The 20,617-nt window shown below is 40.3% G+C and overlaps 2 protein-coding genes across 7 annotated transcripts; one reads left to right on the top strand and one right to left on the bottom strand.

Annotated features, from left to right (window-relative positions):
- Positions 1-55: 55 nt before the first annotated feature.
- Positions 56-7,456, bottom strand: MDH1B (malate dehydrogenase 1B). Of its 4 annotated transcripts, XM_064660600.1 has the most exons (10): positions 7,389-7,456; positions 6,752-6,864; positions 5,667-5,801; positions 5,372-5,514; positions 4,466-4,748; positions 4,246-4,366; positions 3,116-3,257; positions 2,004-2,167; positions 921-1,060; positions 56-218 (listed from the first exon to the last, which is right to left on the bottom strand). In XM_064660600.1, the coding sequence occupies exons 1-10, from the start codon at positions 7,408-7,410 to the stop codon at positions 162-164; spliced, it is 1,320 nt and encodes a 439-aa protein (XP_064516670.1). In that variant the 5' UTR covers positions 7,411-7,456; the 3' UTR covers positions 56-161. The 4 variants fall into 4 exon arrangements, with proteins under 4 accessions (XP_064516670.1, XP_064516669.1, XP_064516671.1 ...); XM_064660599.1 differs by having other exon boundaries at positions 4,246-4,748; XM_064660601.1 differs by having other exon boundaries at positions 4,246-4,748; positions 7,403-7,420.
- On the top strand, positions 7,442-18,643 carry FASTKD2 (FAST kinase domains 2). Of its 3 annotated transcripts, none has more exons than XM_064660598.1 (12): positions 7,442-7,564; positions 8,243-9,010; positions 9,417-9,520; positions 10,920-11,028; positions 12,286-12,409; positions 13,526-13,665; positions 13,964-14,136; positions 14,506-14,669; positions 15,654-15,875; positions 16,801-16,885; positions 17,920-18,034; positions 18,509-18,643. In XM_064660598.1, exons 2-12 carry the CDS (start codon positions 8,351-8,353, stop codon positions 18,626-18,628), a joined length of 2,016 nt encoding a protein of 671 aa, XP_064516668.1. In that variant the 5' UTR covers positions 7,442-7,564; positions 8,243-8,350; the 3' UTR covers positions 18,629-18,643. The 3 variants fall into 3 exon arrangements, with proteins under 3 accessions (XP_064516668.1, XP_064516667.1, XP_064516665.1); XM_064660597.1 differs by lacking the exon at positions 7,442-7,564 and adding an exon at positions 7,590-7,848; XM_064660595.1 differs by lacking the exon at positions 7,442-7,564 and adding an exon at positions 7,590-7,891.
- The last annotated feature ends 1,974 nt before the right edge of the window (positions 18,644-20,617 follow it).

Here is a 20,617-nt window from a genome sequence, read left to right as displayed (position 1 = left end):
GGATTTCAGAACCTGAGAATAGGGCAAAAGTGAAAAGAACAGAACTAAAACACACTTTTAAATTCATTTGCTCTTATTTTGATGCATGAGGACAGACAACTTGAAAATGAAATTACGTAGGAAAAGCAGCACAGAAAAACTTGGGAAAAGATGTGGGGGTTTTAGCCTTCTCCATATGGATGTATTTCTTTTATTTCCTTTAGTGCAACGAGCTTTTCCTAAATGGGAAAAAAAAGGCAGTTTTAATATCATCCATTCTTTTAATCTGCTCTAATTTCTAGCACAAACTTAAAATACGTTAAAGAAAAATAATCCTTACATGTTACTACTATGACTGAAGATTCCAAAACTGACCGAAGCTAGAATGTAGAGTTTTGAACCAATCTTTTAATATTTCAATACTAAAAATAAATTAGTTTGGCCTCACTAAGCGACAAAAAGTTCATGACGAAATTAGTGCTCATCGATTTTGTATTTTCTGGAAAATTCCGAATTCTAGTAATATCTGGCCTTCATTCATGCAGAGTTACAGCCATAAAAATGCCAAAAGATGTGTCTTCTAGCACAGAAATACTCTGAATACACAGAAGCAAAATCAACATCAGTGGCATAGAATGCAGAAACATTAAATTGAATGTACTATTTCTGTTTTGCACAAAGCCTGCAGAATTTTGGAGTGCAAATTCTCCATGTAAATAGGTAAACTTATTTTACCATCTCCTTTTTGGGCAACAGAATTGTTAATTTCAATATACGAATACTACCTCACACTTATAAATACCCGATCTTTATCATGCCCAAGTGCATGTGGGCAGTGTGTACATCTAACACTGAGAGTAAAGGTCTCGGTGCTCAAGGCTGTACCACAATGTGCCCATAGGTGGCAGAATGGGCACACGGGGGAGACAAGAAATCCTCACCTGAATTAGCTCGTGGGCTAAGCGTCCCAGAACTTCTTGCGTCGTTCCATCAATTTCTAATTCTTTTATGACTTCCCAGCTACCATTCTGGAAGCTCACTGGCATAGAGAAGATAATTCCTTCAGGAACGCAAAACTGACCTGAAGAAGAGGGAAAAAATGACCCAACATGTTATTTCTTTTTACAAAACACACTCTCACCAGTGTCAACATTAAATACTATAGACTTGCAAAAGTCTGCAACTGCAAGATCTTAGTACAAATGGAGACTGCACTTTTCAGTCTACAGTTCAAAAAAGAGTTCCCCTTTTACAGTAACCTTGTACTTTAGTTAGATGTACATGAATCATAGAACACAGACTAGTCTGGGTTGCAAGGGACCTTGCAAGGGACCTTTAAAGGTCTCTAGTCCAACCCTCCTGCCATGGGCAGGGACATCTTCAAATATACCAGCTTCCTCTGAGTCCAACTTGAGCTTGAATGTTTCCAGGGTTGGGGCATCTCCTCCCTCTCTGGGCAGCCTGTTTCAGTGTCTCACCACCCTCCTGGTAAATAACTTCTTTATATCTAATCTATATATCTCCTTCAGTTTAAAACCATTACCCCTTGTACAACTGTACAAATTTAAGATGTACAATTGTGCATCTTAAAAGGGAGAAAAATTATTTATTTCATATGAGGGTTAAATGGCTGTTGTGAAATATTACATTTATTGGTCCATATAACTATGCAAAAAGAACATGCTTTTCTGTCTTAGGCACTAAGATCTATAAAGAGTTCCTGGGCAAAACACATATATCAGAAAAGCATTAAAGCTAAAAGACTAAGAGAAAATCTGCAAAAAGACAATATTAACTTGAGAGATGCTTCTAGAAAGTGAGTATCAAATCACTAGCCCTGGAAAGCAAAATTACTTAGATTTGGAAGTTCTTATGATGAAACAAACTCTCAACCTCACGTGATTTGTTTTACAAGTTTTTGTTACATTAAAAATATTGATTAAAAAGTAATGTTAGAGATAGGGGAAAGCTATTATATGTAGTGCAAAGCTACAAGAGAACACGAGAAGCAAAAACAGACTTACCTTCACTAAGTACTCCCACAGAAACAATCTCCCCAGGAGGAGAGCCGTGATACCAGTACTGCAGTACCGTGGTTACCGCGTGAGCAGGTAACATTCCTGTGCAACGACCAACTCGGGAACGCAGTGAACCCTGTGCAGATAAAAATTCTGAATGGATCCATTCCCTACCAACAAAAAAGGGCAAAAAAAGAGATTAAAAATCTAAGATGACTGCAGAAGTTTCATAGACAAAAAAAGAACTAAACCTGAGGAAAGAAAACAGTCAAAACTTACTCCAACTTCCCTGTTGGAGGCAAGGCATTTACAGCCATTAAAAAAATTGTCTAACAAAAAGTAGCTCAAAAAGTAATGCCAAACACCATTTTACTATGAAAGTTAGGTTATTTACTCAAGTTATAACCTGTTATTACTGTAATTTATATGTATTACTGATTTATGTAAGAACCCAGCCATGAACCATAATCCCCCTATGCTAGGCTCAGCATAAGCACAGAACAAAAGAAATGTCTCCTCTTCAGTAAATGGCAGGTTTAGACCAGAGTGGGAACTCCATATAACTGGGCCATGGTGCATCTCACACCTTCTGCCCTCTCACTGCACTTATCCTTTCTCTACTACTGTTCTTTCCACAAGAAGCTATCTGACTGCCAGGTATCCTTTTCACATATGTTAACAAATCGTCTGTTTTGAGAAACTGACAACATTAGTGTGCTCAGGCCGAATGTTTCATGTAATTCAGGTACAAATATCTGTTTAGTACTATTTCAAACTTTCTTCGTGCGTGCTAGATATCTAAGTCACTGTCTGGACTTTCATTACTTCTTATGAACTGCCCATGATATGATAGAAGAGAAACCCACTTAAAATATAGGAAAATACAGTTATAAACAAAGTTGGCAGGAGAGCCAGAACTGTGTACAGTGCCAGGAACTACTCAACTTCTTTCATGGATGGAATACCTCAACTTGTGTTTCCCTTTAAAACAGTGCTAATCAGTAAAGACAAATCTTGGAAACAAAAACCTTTCTTGATGTTTTATCACGCAGTTCGGATAAATATGGATTAATTTAGTTATTTAGTTTTTACTTTACAGAAATAAATGTGTACTGTACCTATCATAAATCACATTCAACAAAGGACGTTGAAAATTAGCTGGGCCCCAAATAGCACCATCATATCCATAAAGTTTAGCATGTGACAAATCAATGTAGTTAGAGCCAGTAATATTGCCCCAAACAATCACGTCTTTAACTCCTGTAACAGAGGAAAATATATATATTAATGAAGGGACAAACACTTTCACAGTGTAGGCTGGACTAGATGACCTTCACAAATCTCTTTCAAGATTAATTATTCTTCAATTCAGTGCCCTGCCTTGCTAGCAGAAATTATCTGATCTGAAAAATGCAACCAAGTTCTCCATAATATATGAAACCTCATCACAAGCGGAAAAAGGAACTTTAACTTATATCATGCTATTTTAAATAATAGACAAACCCCAGAAAACACTTAGTGTTTAAAATCCAAACCAAATCATATTGCAAATACACAGCAATATTAATTTTAAAATCCTGTAAAAATAAATACAGAAACAATAAAAAAGTCATTAAAAAACACCTTCTTTGCTGGAAAAGAATTTTCTCAAATAACCTGCTGATAGGCCTCTCAGCCTAACTTACTTTTCTATTTTATTAGGCTCCAAAATATCTAGACTTGTCATCAACGACTAGTTCTGCCCCTACAGCACTGAAAGAATCCTCATTGTGAGCAGGCTGTCAGAGCACACCTTTGCTATGCAGTGCAGAACTGTGCAAATATAACCAAGCTATAACAAGTGACCTGAGAAAGAAAGCTAATTAACCCCAGAATAATAGTACAACACAGTTCTACTTTACTCTCATTATCTGCACAGCAGTATGTTGCCACATTTAATCACAGCTACTTTGTGTGTCTCCAAAATAACAATGCACTATTGAGTGTAAATGCAACCTTGATATCCTAGCTCCTAATCTGCAACACAACTCAGACCTTCTTAGTATATTTCCAGCATGAAATACACACCAGAGTGGCAGGGCTGCATGCCAGAGCTGGTAAAAAAACACCCTGGCATTCTGTGCACCCATGCAATTCAGTGGGTGCACTGCTGTGCTTGCATTTCGGCGTGCATATCAACTGTGTTCTGCAATGAAATACACACTCCCAAAGGTGCACTGAGTTCCCCAAATGCTACATAAATATTCACCTGCTGTGCTCACATTCAACTTCCTGGCCAGCGTGGCTTTAGCTGCACTTTCCCAGGATGTCGCAACGGCAATGATATTCTCAGGCTTAATGGATGGGCCGTACGTCATAATCAGCGTCGCCTTAAGATTTGCAAAGGTTTTTCCTGATGAAATTACTCTGACCTCACTCTTGGCATTCTTCTCAATCAAGGGAGCATACACTTGACAGATCTCACTTACTTCTCTGATGTAGTTCTCAAGGGACTGGACTTCAAGGTTTAAGAGGACATCATCAAGAACAATAATAACATCAGCTTCAATAAAAGCCTCATCTATTTCAGTGTGCTCCAAAATACTGCGGAGAAGTGGGAATGCCATGTCTTCAGCTTCCATTACAATACTGCAAAGAACTTCCTTAAACTGACCAGTGTCAAGCAAATGGATACTGATTTCTGTGGTCATCCCAAACACTTCTCCATTTGCCAACAGAGGGATCAGTTGATAACAGATTGGAGATGATGCACTGATAAGAGGAGGATGTAGAAAAGTTAACAATGAACCACTGCTTGTTAGGAAGGTGTGTATTTTGTATTTGATCACATTTAAATAGACCATTAGCTTGGATCCTTTACTTCTCTTTCTGTCATTTTAACAGGTTAAGAATGAAAACATTTGGGTCCTCCTTTAATTTGAAGGTTTTTCCATCCTATACATTTCAGCTGATGCTGTCACTTAAAAATTGGTGTCTTTATAGAATGACAATTTTTTAAGGTGTTCTGTTAGGACTGCTAAAATATAGAAATTTCTAAAGGTAGAACAGCTAGAGACTTTACTTAAATATTTCCAACAATATTTAATGCAAGATAGTTACACTACAAAATTTCCAGCTTATATTGTAAATACTTGCTTTTCCCTAAACTGATCTGGGGTCTAAATGTTGCCTTTTCACAACCCTCACTTAAACTGGTGCAAAGTGTAACAAAAGTAGTTTGTTTGTCATAGTGAGTGGTACAGAACCTAATTCAAATCATCAAATTACAGGGATTTGTGCATAATTTCAGATGGTTACACCTGCTATATGTGATAGGAAAAAGTGCATTCTTTTGAAGCTGAGTGAAACTTCACAGATATTCTCTTTACTCTCACCTGGTGATCCAGATCTGCATGGGCTTGATAAGACTTTTAATCTCTTCATCCTCTTTTACAATTTCAAGATGAGCCTGTAGGTTCTCCTCAGCAACGTCTAACATTTCTTTACTCAACATCATTGAAGTGATGCCATAATATTGCTAAGAAGGAAAAGGACAACCTCTAATCAAATGGTAGCCCACACCCAGCAAGGTACCATTACAAACAAGAGCCTTATTTTACATTTGAAGGAGGAATAAAGAACAACACTGTTATAAAACATGGATTTACAGTATTAAAGGCAGCTCATTACCTGAGCATATTCCAGAAAATCATTAAGTCCTCCCAGAAGCTGACCTTTCCCTCCACGGTCCAACAGTTCTCTCCAAATGATAGGAGACTGTCTGTGTTCCCATCCATTCGTTTCACAAACGTCATGAAGCCACTGCTAATGTAAACATCCCCACCAAAAGGTTTTAACACTTAAACAACACTTAAATCTTACAACTACAAACATTCTTACTATTTCCTCTCAATACATAATTACGAGGTGCTCCACAACTTATGTACCAGCATGTGCAAAATGGGGAAACAGCACAAAGCAAGGCAGGGTGATACACAGTGATACCTCACCTAAAGGTCTTACTTCTGCTGTGATTTTGCTAAATTGTCTTAGTATACTGAAGATAGCAATGTTGTGAAGCAGTGAGTAACACGAGGATTACTTAGCTGCAGAAGATAAGTAAGGTGAAGACGTTAATTGCTTTCCACTTAAGTGTTTGACTTACTTGGCTGAGGTGTCAAGCAAAATATGAGATAATAAACATCATGGTACTGTCTATCTCATGAAGTCAGACTGCATTCTTTTTCAGATCCTTATAGGAACTACAGGGTAGACATGGCAACATGTCTACAGCACAAATATTCAGAAAGGCACATCCACATTGTAAACAAATATGTGATATTTAAATTCATACTTCCATAGCAATTCCAAGCCCTTGACTGCCAGAAATGCTCTTGACAAGTAACAAACAACTCTGAAGGCATATGCAACCACAGTGACCAAAAGATTTACAGGCTGAGATGCCATGTATACATAAAACAAAAAAACTGACCAATCAAAAAAAACCTCCTTGAACTTTTTATTGACAAAACACACCTTTAGGCTGGCCCACACTTTGTACTCATCTTTTGTGGTAAGACTCACAGTGATGCCAGTTGCTCAAAACATTCAAACCTTTCCTCTGGCTGGCTCTCACAGACAAAGCTGCTTCTGCAGCACCTCTACCCACATATAATACCACTAATACAAGAGAATAAATATAGTACATATAAGCACATTTGTTGGTTTGTAGAGCACTGGGGCACCTACCAGTGACTTGGCTCACGATCCCTTACCTCCCACTTGTCAGGGTGCTGAGTGATCTTGTGAACCCTGAAGTTGGGCAAGGCAGCCTGGAGGCAGTCAGCCAAGTGTTCAGCTTTGGCATAGTAAGGGCAGTTTGCCTTACCTGTGAACACAGCAACAGTAGCACAAATGGATGATTTTGTGACACTGACTGATAAGGGCTAAACAGACCATTGTTTAATGTGAGCCAGCAAAAGGTAGCTCTGGAGGTGAAACAGACTCTTCAGACAGCGTTCAAGGGGGCCGAGGAGGCCACCCCTGGGGGGACAGCAGCAGAGGATGAAGCCTCACTGACGGGAAAAGGGGAAAACGCTGACTCGGGTACGGCTGAGGCCGTGTGGGCACAGCGCCCGGAGAGCCTGAAGAGGGGACGGTGGGGAGCCCGCAATGAGGGGCGGCCGCTGCAAGCGCGGCGGGGCTGCCCCGCCCGGGTCTCGGTACAAGGTGCTGCTGCTGCTGCTGCTGCCGCCGGGGCCGCCCCGGGGTCCCCGGTGCCGGTCCGAGGCGGTGCCGCCGGGGCCGCCCCGGGGTCCCCGGTGCCGGTCCGAGGCGGTGCCGCCGGGGCCGCCCCGGGTCCCCGGTGCCGGTCCGAGGCGCTGCCCCGCGCGGACCCGGGTCCCCCCTCACCCGCCACCACGAACTTGGCCATGCGCGCGCCGCCCCCCAACGGTAGCTCCGGCGTTGCGCAGCAACGCGCCGCGCGCCGAGGTAGTTTGTCCCTCGCCGCGCGCCATCCCTCTCGCGAGGCCTGCCGGGAGCGCGCGGGGAGCGGGCGGTGTCATGGCGGCGGCGCCGCGTGCGAGGTAACGGCGGCCGCCGCTCGCCGGGAGCCCCGGCACGGCCCAGCCCGGCCCTCCGGTCCCGGCACGGCTCGGCTGGTGCGAGCGGCGCCAGGCACGGCCCGGCCCGGCGCGATCCCAGCCGTTGCGTCCGGGAGCTCCGAGCCGGTGCGGAGCCGCCGAAAGACCTCTGTCCCCTTGTACCGTCCTATTCCGCTGGGCAGCGCTCCTGGCGCCTGGGGGAAGCGATCCCGAAACCCTGCGGCTTCTCCCTGCCTGGTGTCCCCGGCCCGGGAGTGATCCCGCGGGTGAGCCGGGTAGGCGGCTTTCCCGGCGGATGGCGGCAGGGAGGTCGGGCCAGGCTCGCGGGCGGGATTCTCTTACCCGGGGCTAAAGGGGATCCTCCAGAGCCCTGTCGGGAGACGCGTCTGCCTGGGAAACGTCACTTAGGAAAAGTCTGTGCCTCCCGGCAGGGCTTTTGGTTAGAGCAGCAAAGAGGAGGAAACAGTTGACACCCGGGCTGAGTTTGCCTTGTGCTGAGATGTTTGGCTGAAATGTAGGAGACCGAATAAAAGCCCCTCATTTTCCGGGGATCTTTTCCCAGATCTTGTCCCCTCCTGTAGAAGTGCATAGATTTGGCAATTGAAATTGTAGGAGTTCAAAGTCTGGTAACTAACCCATAATTTTCAATTGTTTTTACAGATGAGTGATCTTATGCACTTCCTCCAGAACTGTTTCCACTGGTAGAATTTCATCGGATCCCTTATTTTGACTTGGTATTTCAAGTCTATTCATGAGGAATTAGCAAAAATGAATAAGAGAATAACTTATTTGTTAAATACTGTTAGATACCTGCATAGGTACAGTTCTGTGTTGACACCCAGATCTTCAGGCACAACAAGAAAACACATTTTATGGATTAGCAGATACAGGGATCCCTTGGGAAATGTGAACTTCAGGGAGTTATTTTTAAATATTTTTCCTTCTCTGCATGGATCATCACTTCGATTTCTATCTCAAAAGACGGATGTGTTTAGCACAGGTGCAGAGGCTTTGGTGAGTGAGCAGGCTTCCCAGAGCTCCTTGGAAGCTGAAAAGTTGGATGATTCTGGGAGCTTCAAAGCGAAGCATGTAGTGGATCATGATGACCCGTTCTTTAATAGTCTCCGGAAATGCACCTGTCCTTGCGATGCGCTGGACTTGGCTTCCGAGTCTGCTGTCTCCATCAAGCATTACACAAACTGTTTAACCACTGCGTGGAGACTCTTCAAACACATGTCAGAGGAGCAGCAGCGCTACGAGAAGCAGCTGATCTTTGAGCACCCTGCCTTCGCCAAGCTGTGCCAGCAGCTGCTGCGGGACTCCCGCAGGATGACGCGCGGGGACCTGGTGTTCAGCCTGCACGCCGTGGTGAACCTCGGGGTGCCCCAGAACACGCTCCTGGTCCAGACTTTGCTGAGAGTGTGCCAAGTGAGTGTGAAGATCCTTCTCCTAAATCTGGGCTGAAAACTCGTGGGCAATTCTGGGAATCTGTGCAGCATCAGAGAGAACTGGGTTACATCCCTGGCTTAGTCTGATCTTCCATGGAAACAGGGTTCCCGTAGTTCATTTGTGTGTACTTCTTGTCTCCTTCATTTTTGAAACCACTGCCTGATTTCAGATTTAACAGAGAGGAGAAGTCTCAAAAATCATTACCCCTCTCAAATCAACTGAATTTGATGTGAGTCGTTGTGGGGGTCACTGCAGAATTAGAGCTTGTGAATTGACTTTTGAGGGGGAAAAAAAAAAAGACAGGTACAGATTAAGAGTGGTCAGTTTTACTTTTCTGAAACTTCTGTTGGTTTGAAGTAATCTGACATTGTGGAAACTTTAACAGGAGAAGCTCAATCAACTCGATAACCGATGTGTCTCCGTTTTGGCAACTACTTTATCAGGGATGGATAAAGACAAGAATGTGAGCGCTCTTCAAGCTGGATTACAGTGAGAAAAATATATCTTTCACGTGTTCTTCCCATTTCAATGTTGTTTGAATACATGTCTGTTAGAAATCATCGAGGGAATGTCTGCGCATAGAATACATATTGTGCTTTTAGGATTTAAACGGTCGCGTGAGATAAGAGCTGTCCTACACAGTGATTTTTGGTGTTGCCTTTGCAGTTTCAAGCAGGAGGGCTTCCAGTAGTATAGGGTGCTAGTCTGGTCCACAGGGGATTGTGTTCTGGCTGCAGCTCCACCAGTGTGGTTTTTTTGTGATTTTAAGTCCCTTCACGTATCTATCCCTCTTTTATCTGTGTGTAAATGGGAGGTAGTGAGACTAGCTTACTTTTTGAAGTATTTTTGATTTTTCATTATTAAAAATGCTATTTAGCAGCCTGGGAATATTTTCTTTTAATTTAGTAAGTAAAAATTAGGATGAAGACTAGTTGCATCCAGAAAGTCCTTCTCTGTAGTGCTTTATCAGAATAACTTGTTTGGCTGTAGTGAATTTTTTCTGGGCCAATGCGATTTATGTGACTAACCAAGCTGCTCAGTCCCATAAGATTGTTCTTACTGAGGCTGTCACAAAACTTGCCATGGATTAGTACTTTTGATCCTGGGTCAGGTTCTACTTTGAGAAGGTGGATGTGCCTTAAAAGTTGGTGCAAAGGAGGAGAGCCATCTACAGCTCTCTCTCTGTCTTGATGTCTGGAGCTCTTGCCTATTTGCAGGGGTGAATTTCAGACCAGTGCACTGCCTTAGAAAGCGACACTTCATAATTTGTAGCTGTGCAAGTATATTTAAGGGTTGTTTGGACAGAACAATTACAGTACTACCCTCTGAGACAGAAAAGTAGGTGCTAGGAATGCAGAATTCCTTCATCTTGTGCTTATGATCCCTCTGTGTTGTGATATCCCCTTCTGTTCTTGCAGCCCACAGCACTGCTTGTTTGTTTTCTTTCCTCACTTGCAACAAATGGTTGTCAGTGTCCGTTCCTGAGTTTCCTGGTAGTTTCAGAACTTGTCTGCACATAGATGATTCCGAGATAAAAATATACAATTTTTTTTTCTGCAGAAGGATGTTAATTCTTTGACACTTAACGGGACTCACATCTACACAGTCACATATGCAGTCTGGTCAGGTGCCCCTGCTGTTAATATATCAGCAACAACATTCATCTATCAGGATAATGTTAAGAAAGCATATAAAATTATTTCTATGCATAAAATATCCGTGCTGCAGCTACATCATGTAGAGTTATGCCAATATTGCATAAAAAAAGGAGGTGGGAGAGGAGCAGAGAGTTACAGCTTTAACTTAGGGGTACATCAGTGAGGAAGAATGGGGGTACCTGCTGTTTCTGCTGAAATGAGGAAAGTTCTTGTGTGTGTTTCTTCATCAGGTTACTAGTGGAGCAGCGCATTTCAAGTATCAAAGACATCTTTATTCTGCAAAACCTGATGAAATGCATGGGAAAAGATGTTCCGGTTTTTCTGAAAAAGAAATTAGAGGTAAGTTTAGTTGGAGGCTCATTTTTACTTCCATAAAGCCTGTGCTCTTGCATTGGTTATAAATTGTGTTTGGTTCTTTCTCAAAGAGAAAATATAATAGAAAGGTAACTGTGTTTACAATTTGAATCATAGTCCAGATATATCTGCAGGAAGAACTTAAATTTGGAGGTTGGGAACAAAAGGACTTGAGGCAGTAAAATAGCAGTGCCCTTGGCTCTTTGGTTTGGCCACATGGTGTTTCATAGAAGCACTTAAAGGCTATTCCCTGATTCCCTTGCCCAGCTTGTGACTGGAAGACAAGGCGACAGAAAACTGGTCTATGATGGGGCTGTGTCTAGTAATGGTAAGGGGATGGAGGACTGATGGGAGTGAGGTTGGGAGCAGGCGTTAGGTTTTATGGCAGGGTGTACTGAGGTTTGTCACCTGATTTAAAAATCCTTTTTGAAACCACTTTTCAAACAAGGCCTGCTGTGTTTTCATCACGTAACTGAAGGGTACTGAGGTCACACTTAGTAATGGCATTCATGAAATATCATAAAACTGAAAGGAAAATAACATTTACACTTGTTAGCTAAAGGGAGCTCTTAATTTTCTGAGCCCACAGAGTGCTGGTTTTTTTACAGTATAATTTCTATTGTAGGTGCATTTTGTATTTAACCTTTGATATGCATGCAGTAAGAATATTGTATTTTAGTAGCCAATAGATTTTGTAGTCTCATTTTTACTGTCATTTATATCAATCTAATTACTGCTTCAATAAATGAAATCTCTCTTGTGGCAACAGAGCTGACCACCTCTGCCTTGGTCCACATTTGTAGCTGGGTGTTTGTATTTAAAGATAGGCCGCTTGGTGTACTATGGATCACTTTGGAGGCTTACAGCTTTCATGGGCATGCAGATCAGTCAACTGTGCCATTTTTTTTTCTACTACTTTTTTAAGAGTTTGCAGAAGACACATATTCACAGTATTTGGAAATGACCTTTGCTGAGACTTCTTTCTTTTAAAAGAAGCGTATAAAGGCAAATTGCTGGGAACTCGCACAGTGACACATCTCTAGAGCGCTTGACCTGTTAAAATTGTATATTAAGAAATTGAAAGTGGTTACTTTATGCTTTTGCTATTTTTTGCTTTTTTTTTCCTTTCATATAAATCTGAACTAAGGAATTTGGGAAAGTTTTGGTGAAAATGTCTTCACCAGAAAGCAGTGATAATATACCAGAAGAATGATGGATTTAATAAACTCTGATTCACTTTAGATGGCAGTTTTGAAAGAAATAGATCATCTGACTTTTCCGAATGCTCTGCGTGTCTTTTTGGCTCTTGTTGCAATGAATTATTGTTCGTATCCAATCCTGACTGCCTGCAGTAAAAAGATCCAGGGTAAGAAAAAAATATGCTTATTAAATTTCCCTTCCTTATACCAAATTCTTTCTAATTACTGTCTCATCTCCCTTTTCTGACTTCCTTTAAAACTCAGGAAACATCTTTGTTTTACAGGATATTATAGTTATGTGGAGCCATTTGACAAAAAGCAAGACAGAAAATTACTGATAAATAATGAAAACAAATAGCTCTTGTCATCTCTGCCCTTCTTAACATTTACCTGAATTACATGTTTTCGTTTATGTTTCTCTGTACACAGGATTTAGGAAAAAGAATTCAATTCTATCAAGAAAAGACAGATTTCAAATAAAATTTTAAAACGAATCTGAATTGGAAATGGACAACTTACAGGATGGATTGGCAGCCTAGTGTGACTAGTTGGTAAACTAAATGAAAATAGTGTTTCCCTGAAGAACTGGATTTAATTATTGAGTACTGCTTAATAACTGACCTTATGCTGTAGCCCATAGAAACATTAAATGAAAACTAATGCTTTCACATCTCTCTATATCTTTACAATACATTGCTTAAGTATATGTGGTCAGTATGTATCGATTCATACTTAAAATAAAAATGCATTTGTGTCTCATTAAGCATTAAAATAGTAAAATAGCATTTTAAACATAAATAAACCAGAAGTGTTTAGGCTGCTTGTATAGCCTTTATTGTCCTTATACGTATTAGGACACAGTGTTTAATTACACATACTGGCTTCTCCCATAGGACTTCCACCACACTCGGGACACAGGCCAGGTGGCATACACAGAGTGAGCAGTGACTTTTTTCAGCATTTTTTAGTGCGTGCTGAAAGTCAAGAAACCTGGAAGATGTCCTGGGAACACAATTCTTGCTTATTTTGTAAATTTGTCCCCTTTTGCTGATTAATGTGTTCTAGCTTGATTCCAGCTCAGTTTGTTTTCTCCTGTCTCAGTTTCTTCCTGTGTTTTAGCTCAGTTGAGCTAAAACACAGCCTAGCTAGTCTCAGTCTGTTCCATAGTTTCATATCAGATTTTTTCCCTCCTCCATCCCTTAACCAAACTGTTTCCACGGTGTCTCCAACCTAAAGCTCCCATTGCTTTGTATCATTTGTCCTTTTTTGATCTGCTGTTACAGAAAATGTCCATGATGTTCCATTTCGGCAGTTAATTCTCATTCTGGAAGCTTGTCATACTCTCCAGTACCGTAATGTAAAACTGTTTTCAGCATTAGCAGACTATGTTAATTCCACTGCCTGCCTTTGGGACAAAAGACAGGTGAGTTTGAGACCAAATAATTTATAGCAGTACTAGCAGAGTATCTGGTGCTTTCCATCTTACCTTTCTTCATGTTTGTGCTTGATCTTTGGGGAACAGATTTTTAGGTATACCAGTCTGATGAAGTTGATAGTTAAATTTTGAAAATGCTCTTCTATTAATTGATAAGTAAAGAAACAAATAAAAGTGGTGTTATGATTTGAAAAATTTGCTTTCATTAAAAATGCCTTTTATGATATCAACAGGTAGGATTTACTTCACTGACTTTCTTGACTTATAAAACTCTCTTTTCTTTTAGATTATCCTTTTTCTTTCTGCCTGTGAGGCACTTGCCTTCCAGCCTAGTGAGTTGATGGAGATTTTTGCTGAGAAGCTGACCGAAGACCCTGAATTCCTTAACTTGAAAAATCTTTTGATTGTTCTCCGAGTGTATTCACGACTCAACTATGTTCCCAGAGTCCAAAAGCATCGGTAGGTTTTCATTTAGGATGCCTGATAATACGTTACGTAGTCATTACAGAGTAATGTATGGCAACTTGTATTTGATTTCAGTTGTGGAAGAGTTCATAATCCCATTTCATTAATCTGTAAAGTAAATTTGCTGTGTCTTTTTACATTTTTTCTACATAGGATTTTTTTTGTCTAGCTGAAAACTTTGGTTCTAGACTGACTATGCTACTAAATCTGGTGATAGGTAGCTGTATCCTCAAAGCAAGAATCAAGTGCTAATGTTAAATAACACAAGCTAGCAAAGATTTCTAACTTGTATTTTTGTTTGAAATGTGTGTTTTTATAGTCTTATTTGTGTATTTAGATACTTTTCTTCTGATTTTGGAAAAGGTTTTTTGAGACCCTTCAAAGCAGCTTGAATAAATGCCTGCCTCAGATTTCCGACACAGAGCTGCTGAAGGCAACGTATTCACTTTGCATCTTAGGTTATCTTCCCCATCAAGCAGTGGATGAGCTGCTGCAAAAGGACAGCAAGGATGAACTTATACTGTCAGGTCAGACCTTACTTTGTCATCTTCTTGTTTTAAAAAGAATAGTCTGCCTGTGTACATAATTTGTTGTAATTGTGTTAAAAGATTAGAAATTAAAGAACCCCAACATGGTTAATATTAAATTTGAAGTCCTCAAGACGGAGCTAATTTAGTAAGGGTGGTCTGAGTGATCTGGCTTTGCACTGGGGCATCAGCTTATTGTCTTGGGCCCCATGGTGGAAACAGTTTAGTAGTAGGTATGCAGTTAAATGAACAGAGATGAAGATGGGATCTGTGGAAGTGGTAGAAATGTGCAAGAGCCAAGGGTTCTACAGTCAGTAGATGTTCAGGCATTTTTAAAAATATAGGAAGTCTTAACCTTTATAAACTAACTTTAGTACCTGGAATCATGAGTAAAAGTGAGATTTGGACTGGTCTGAGGTACTTGTAATGGTTTGTAGAAGAATTTGGTTTCCACATTACAATTTTGTACAGGTAGTAGAATAGTCGAGCGGAGTAGAAATTTGGTGTAAACACTGTGTCTTGCTGTTGAGCCTGCTGTGTCTCAACCTGAAAGCTGTAAAGCTCTAACTGCTTAGTGTTTGCACAGCTTAATGCTCTTCAGGTACAGTTTCAAAATTTTGGCTGAGTCTGATATCCCTTTTTGGTTTATAAGTAGCATCCTGATTGTCTGGATTTTATGAATGGTTTTTATGCATACTCTCCCATGGTAACTGACAGCATGCACAGAGCTGTGTACAGCAGAGGGGGAAGTCTGCATAAATGGGCAAGCTCCCTGCCATAGACTTTAATATTGTAATTAGTGAATTGATGGTGTGTATTTAACAATACATTGAAGAGACTCAATAATATTCAGTGAAAATCAATTGGGTTTTGCTTCTTACATCGAAATTCATTTGTTGTGCTAGAACAGACTATAAAAGATAATAAAATTAAAAATCCTGTGGGATGATAGATTGTATGTAGTATTTTTGTATCCTTTTTCAGATGATCTTTACAAAGAACAAAAGGAAATGATGCTTCGCTGTGTGAAAACGTGTATGGAACTTGATAGCCCTTCCTTCACGAAGCCTGCCTTTGTGGTGACTGAGAATTCGTCCTCATTGGTCTCTCTTAGTCTCAGAAAGGCTCAGGAGGCACTGATAGAGCTTCTGGGAGATGAGAACATGTTTCGGCAAAATGTTCAGCTGCCATATAAATATCACATTGGTATGAAGCTAAATTATTGTCAAATTCTTTTTAATATAGATTTATAATCCCCAAAATAATAAGGTGGTAATAAATTTGCATAGGGTGCAAGTGATTAGAAGTGTAACACTTTTGATGACAGTCTTTTAACAAATGATGTCCTTGATTGGTGAATCTACTTTCTAGGATGCTTCCGTTAAAGTATTTAAATCCATTTCCTCAAAGTTAATGATTTCTCTTATTCACAAAACTGCTTTGGACTTTTTGTTAAGCATTAGCAAGCAGATGTTAATTGTACATAAATCCAGTATGGCCAACTGTTTGAGAGAGTTGATATGTTGATACTAAACTACGTTAGAAACAAAGCCAAACAGCAGCTGCCTTTTGTTCTCTGACTTGTTTCTTCTCTGAAGTTCTGGCTAAGGTTTGGGTTTCACCTTCTTCTATGAAATGTGATATGACCTTTTGACAGGTGATCATTTCAGAAGGTTTGGTTTCTTTTATATTTTGATCTTGCTTATTTTTTTTGTCAGCCATCCAGCTTACCAGTTCTTCTGTACTTGTAATAATTTTCTTCCCGAAGATTTCCAGTGAGGAATTGGACTACAGGAAAATATGAGTAGGCAGGACAGCCTGTGATCAAGAGTAGTTTCTTTAAACAATGATTTCACTCCCATAAAGTTACATCTGCAGTTTCCGGAAACAAATTTATTTTTTCTGGAGATGTGCAAGCTATAGCTGTTTATATTGGTTGCAGGGAGGGAAAAGCTATCAGTAATAAGTCAATTATTGGAGAACAGCAATTAGAAACAGACCAGCGATGGTGCCTATTAACTTTTTCAAATGAGCTGTTCATTTTAAAACAATTTGAACAATTAGTGTGTTCAAATGAGAACATTAATTGTAACCTCTTGCAGAGTTAAATGTTTTGTTGGGTTTTTTTCAGATTTTGAAATCAGAATGGATTCAGAAGGAAAAAAAGTGCTCCCTATAACTGCAACAGATGATCATCCTGACCCAAGTGTTCAAAGGTGTCTCTTTTACTCCATATTTTTTCTAGCAGGCTAGTTTTATTTGTATGTATTCCATCCAGTTACTTCTTCAGTTGACTGATTCGCAGGAGCAAAGTAGCTAACTAAATTGTTATTTATGGTCACTGAAATACGCAAAAATTGCCGTGCCAGTTCAGAGTAACAATTCATCCAGCTCAATACCTGCTTCTGAGAGGGGCTAAAATTAACATTTCAGAGAAAGAGGCAGGAAACATCACAGTGATCTGATACTCTAGTAATGAATGCAGGTAGAATTTTAAAATTGCAAGTGTTTGTGTGTCCAATTAAACATTCAGTTATTCTCTTAAGTCTCAAAAATGTGCATCTTAATGATATGTTATGGCAGTTAATTCAGCTACTGAAATATACTTCGAATAAAAAGGATCATCATATGCACATTTTAGGTGATTAATTTAATCTTGTGTAGAAGACTGACCTCTCAGTAATTGAAGCAGGACATATATCATTTAAGTAATGCTTAAGTAGAATTGGGTGATACTTAACATTCATGTGCTGGATCACTGCACAATCTATTTTATACAGTTTGCTTTTTGGTAAAAAGAGAGCTAGTGAATTGTGTAACAGAAAGTCAGTGTTCCAAGCCATTCAGCTTTTCTCACCCTTCCAAGTAGGTTTTTATGGAAAGAAGTAACTGATTCTGAATATCATTAGCAAAGGATCAAAGTAAATGCAGAATCTCTCATATTAATGGAGAATGCTGAATGAGCTATTACCTTCTCATTGTGGGAGAAGTGGAGATCTAAGTACTTAATTCTGCTGTAGGTACTTGGGTAGATGGTGGAAGTTGTGTGAGCTCATGGAAGAAGAAAGGGTCTAAATTACTTAAGTCCAAAGTTTGAAATTTTTGTAGTCCTGATATTTTTGCCTACCAGAAAGAGAGCTGTATATTCTGCTGTGTTAAAAAGAGCTGTATATTCTGCTGTGTTAAAAGACATCATTGAATCATTGTCTTAAAAATGCTTGTTCTGCATTTGTGCTCTTCTTGGTTGTAGATTGGCTCTTTTGTTTGTTCCTCTGTCTGCTTTCTGCATGGGTACAACGCACCCCCAAGGGAAGCTGGCAATGAAGAAGCGGCATCTAAATAAACTGGGCTATCACGTGATTCTGGTGAGAAGAGTCAGGTTATTCTCTCTGTTTGGGTTCTCTTATCAGTGTAGTGATGAGCATATTTGGTAGAACAAGCATTGTTCTACCAAACATGAAAGCTCACCTGGGATGGTGGGCCTTCTCCAGAGTGGTGATTGCATATCTTTGCTAGTTAAACCGGAGTGATGGTGTCACTAGCGAGAAAGGGCAGAGGAACTCTAAAAGACAAGCCACCACTTACCATTATCAGTGAAATAAATATAATCATAGTTGAGGGGGGAAAAAAAAAATCAAGCTACTGAATTCCTTTGTGCCTGAAAAACTTATATGTCTCTGGCTTGTTTCCCTGATTTTCATAGAGTGAATGATTCAAGCGAACTTGTTTTCAAAATACAGCAAATCCCTATGGCCTTCTCATCACTGAGCACTTGGTTTGTAGGACAGGGTAGTTTGGATAATAGCAATAATGTACCCTTTCCTTTTACTTTCTTCTAGATCCAGAACAGGAAATTTCAGGAAATGACAAATGAAGATGCAGTTGAGTTTTTGAAAGGAAAAATTTATTTAGAAAATACTTCCTCTTCTTCTGAAGCAACTGTGCAGGATAATAATTAAAATAAACTAAAAATTTTGGGTCTCCTGATCTCTCTTTTTCCTTTGTAAATTATGTAAGGTTTTAACGGAAGAGATAAGTAATTTTATACACAACCGCCTGCTCCAAAGTATTACAGATTAAGAAAGTTTGTGAAATGAATGATGCCTGCTGATAGTGGGGGTTTTCTTTTGTGAAGTGGGAGTGGAATTTCTCTAGTAGAGGGAAATAATCCAAAAAGCATCCTGACATCTACTGCTGTTGAAATGTCTTAATTTAATCTGTATTATGCTTCCCCTCCTGCGTGCCCCAAGTCAAATTTCTCTCCTCTTGAGCTGGTTCAGGGAAAGGATGTGACTATTTCAAGTGCTATTGGAACCTGGCTACAATTAGGCACTAGAAGGATTCTTACCCAACATCCCATACAGTTCTTTACGCAGAACTATATATGGTAAAGCAGTAAATAACTCGGCATAAGTGGTGTATTAAAAGATCTGGTTATGTGGAAAGTTTCTGAAGAAATCAATCCCCCTCAGTTTTCTGAAGTTCAGACCAGTAATGGTTCAGTAAACTGTATGCTTTTTCTTTTGAACCATTTGTTTCACTGCTACTGTAATAGATTTTGAGACATCTCACTACAAGAACACAGGTCTTCTATGTCTTTACAAAATGACTCCTGCTCTCTGTTTCTGATATTAGTGTCTCCACAATTATTCAAAGAGGTGTTGCAATACTCAGATTTGTTCATTACATACTGTGATGCATCTCCACTGGTGGCAGAGTTCTAGAAGTGCAAACCAGCTTTGGGCCTTTTATCTGAAGGAGCAGAGTGAAATGATGCATCTTTTCTGTTCTTGGTAACGTACTGATAAAATGCATTTTGTTCTGCTGGAGTTGCTGAAGCACTTAGAGCACTGAAGTGCTCAAAATACATTTGCAAACAACAGCTTGCTTCTTTCTGTGGAGTAATCAGATCTTCAGTCACAATTCTGCTGCACCACAGCCACAGTCCCATTGGCATAGAAGGAAACAGCAATACTTGCTACAGTGACTGTGTGCTACCTAACCGTGGTGCCCTTGCTTCATTTGCTGAGCTACAAGCACTGCGTTCTTTGTCTTTCTGAAGTAGCGTGGACACGTGGTTAAGGTACTACTACAATGATGAGGTAAAAAAGGTATTGCAGTCATAAGGTGAAAAGAAGCAAGTTAAGAAAAATTCATTGCTCAACTTCTTATGGAACATGTAGATAGAATACAGTGCATGTTTGTGAAGGAAGCAGTGCAACCAAAGCAGCACTGTCATGGCTGTCTAGCATAAAAAGCAGAGAGCTGTTCAGTATTTCAGTCTCTGAAATGCAGCACATACAGGAAAACAGATTTGATGCAATTGTAAAACTTAACAACCAGAGCAAAGTTCATCTGCTTGACTTGGTGAGAAGTTTGTTATGCCCCCTTTTTGGATCTGCTACTTTAAGAAAGCATTGTCTGTACAATTTCAGCCGTGAGGCACACTAGTCAGTGCCATTCTGTTGTTTTGAGCTGGCTGACTGACTCATGGTCCCAGCCTGTGCTGGAGGAGGTCTGAAATACTCTGTGCTGGAGTGTCAGGTAGTGCACAGAGCTATGTTAGGGAAAGCACTTGGTGCTGTGTAAAGTTGGAGCCCTGCAAACCAGTAATGCAGTGTCAGCTGTGGCTCTCGCTTTGGCTGGGGAACTGCTCCCTCTGTCTGCTTTGAGCTTTTCAGTCAGGTCTTCAGGAGTAGGTACGTAACTCCCATCCCTTCAGGGACAAAACACGGGCAGGGAAGTACACTGTCCTCTTGGATGCCACCAGCATGGACAGAATTAGCCACCAGTGGGCACAAAATGGCATAGCACGTTATTAAACTAGCTGATCACCATGTGTTTTTTCTTTGTTAAACACCTTAATAGTAGGTAGAAATGAATACAAGCAGCATGGAAGTGTAGTAGTCTGCCATTATGATCACTGTGCTTACTAAAATGTCTTGCTT

Source organism: Pseudopipra pipra, chromosome 7, assembly GCF_036250125.1.
Source record: "Pseudopipra pipra isolate bDixPip1 chromosome 7, bDixPip1.hap1, whole genome shotgun sequence".
Classification (NCBI taxonomy): domain Eukaryota; kingdom Metazoa; phylum Chordata; class Aves; order Passeriformes; family Pipridae; genus Pseudopipra; species Pseudopipra pipra.
Note: the sequence above shows the minus strand (reverse complement) of the source record. Positions and strands in the feature narration are given on the sequence as shown.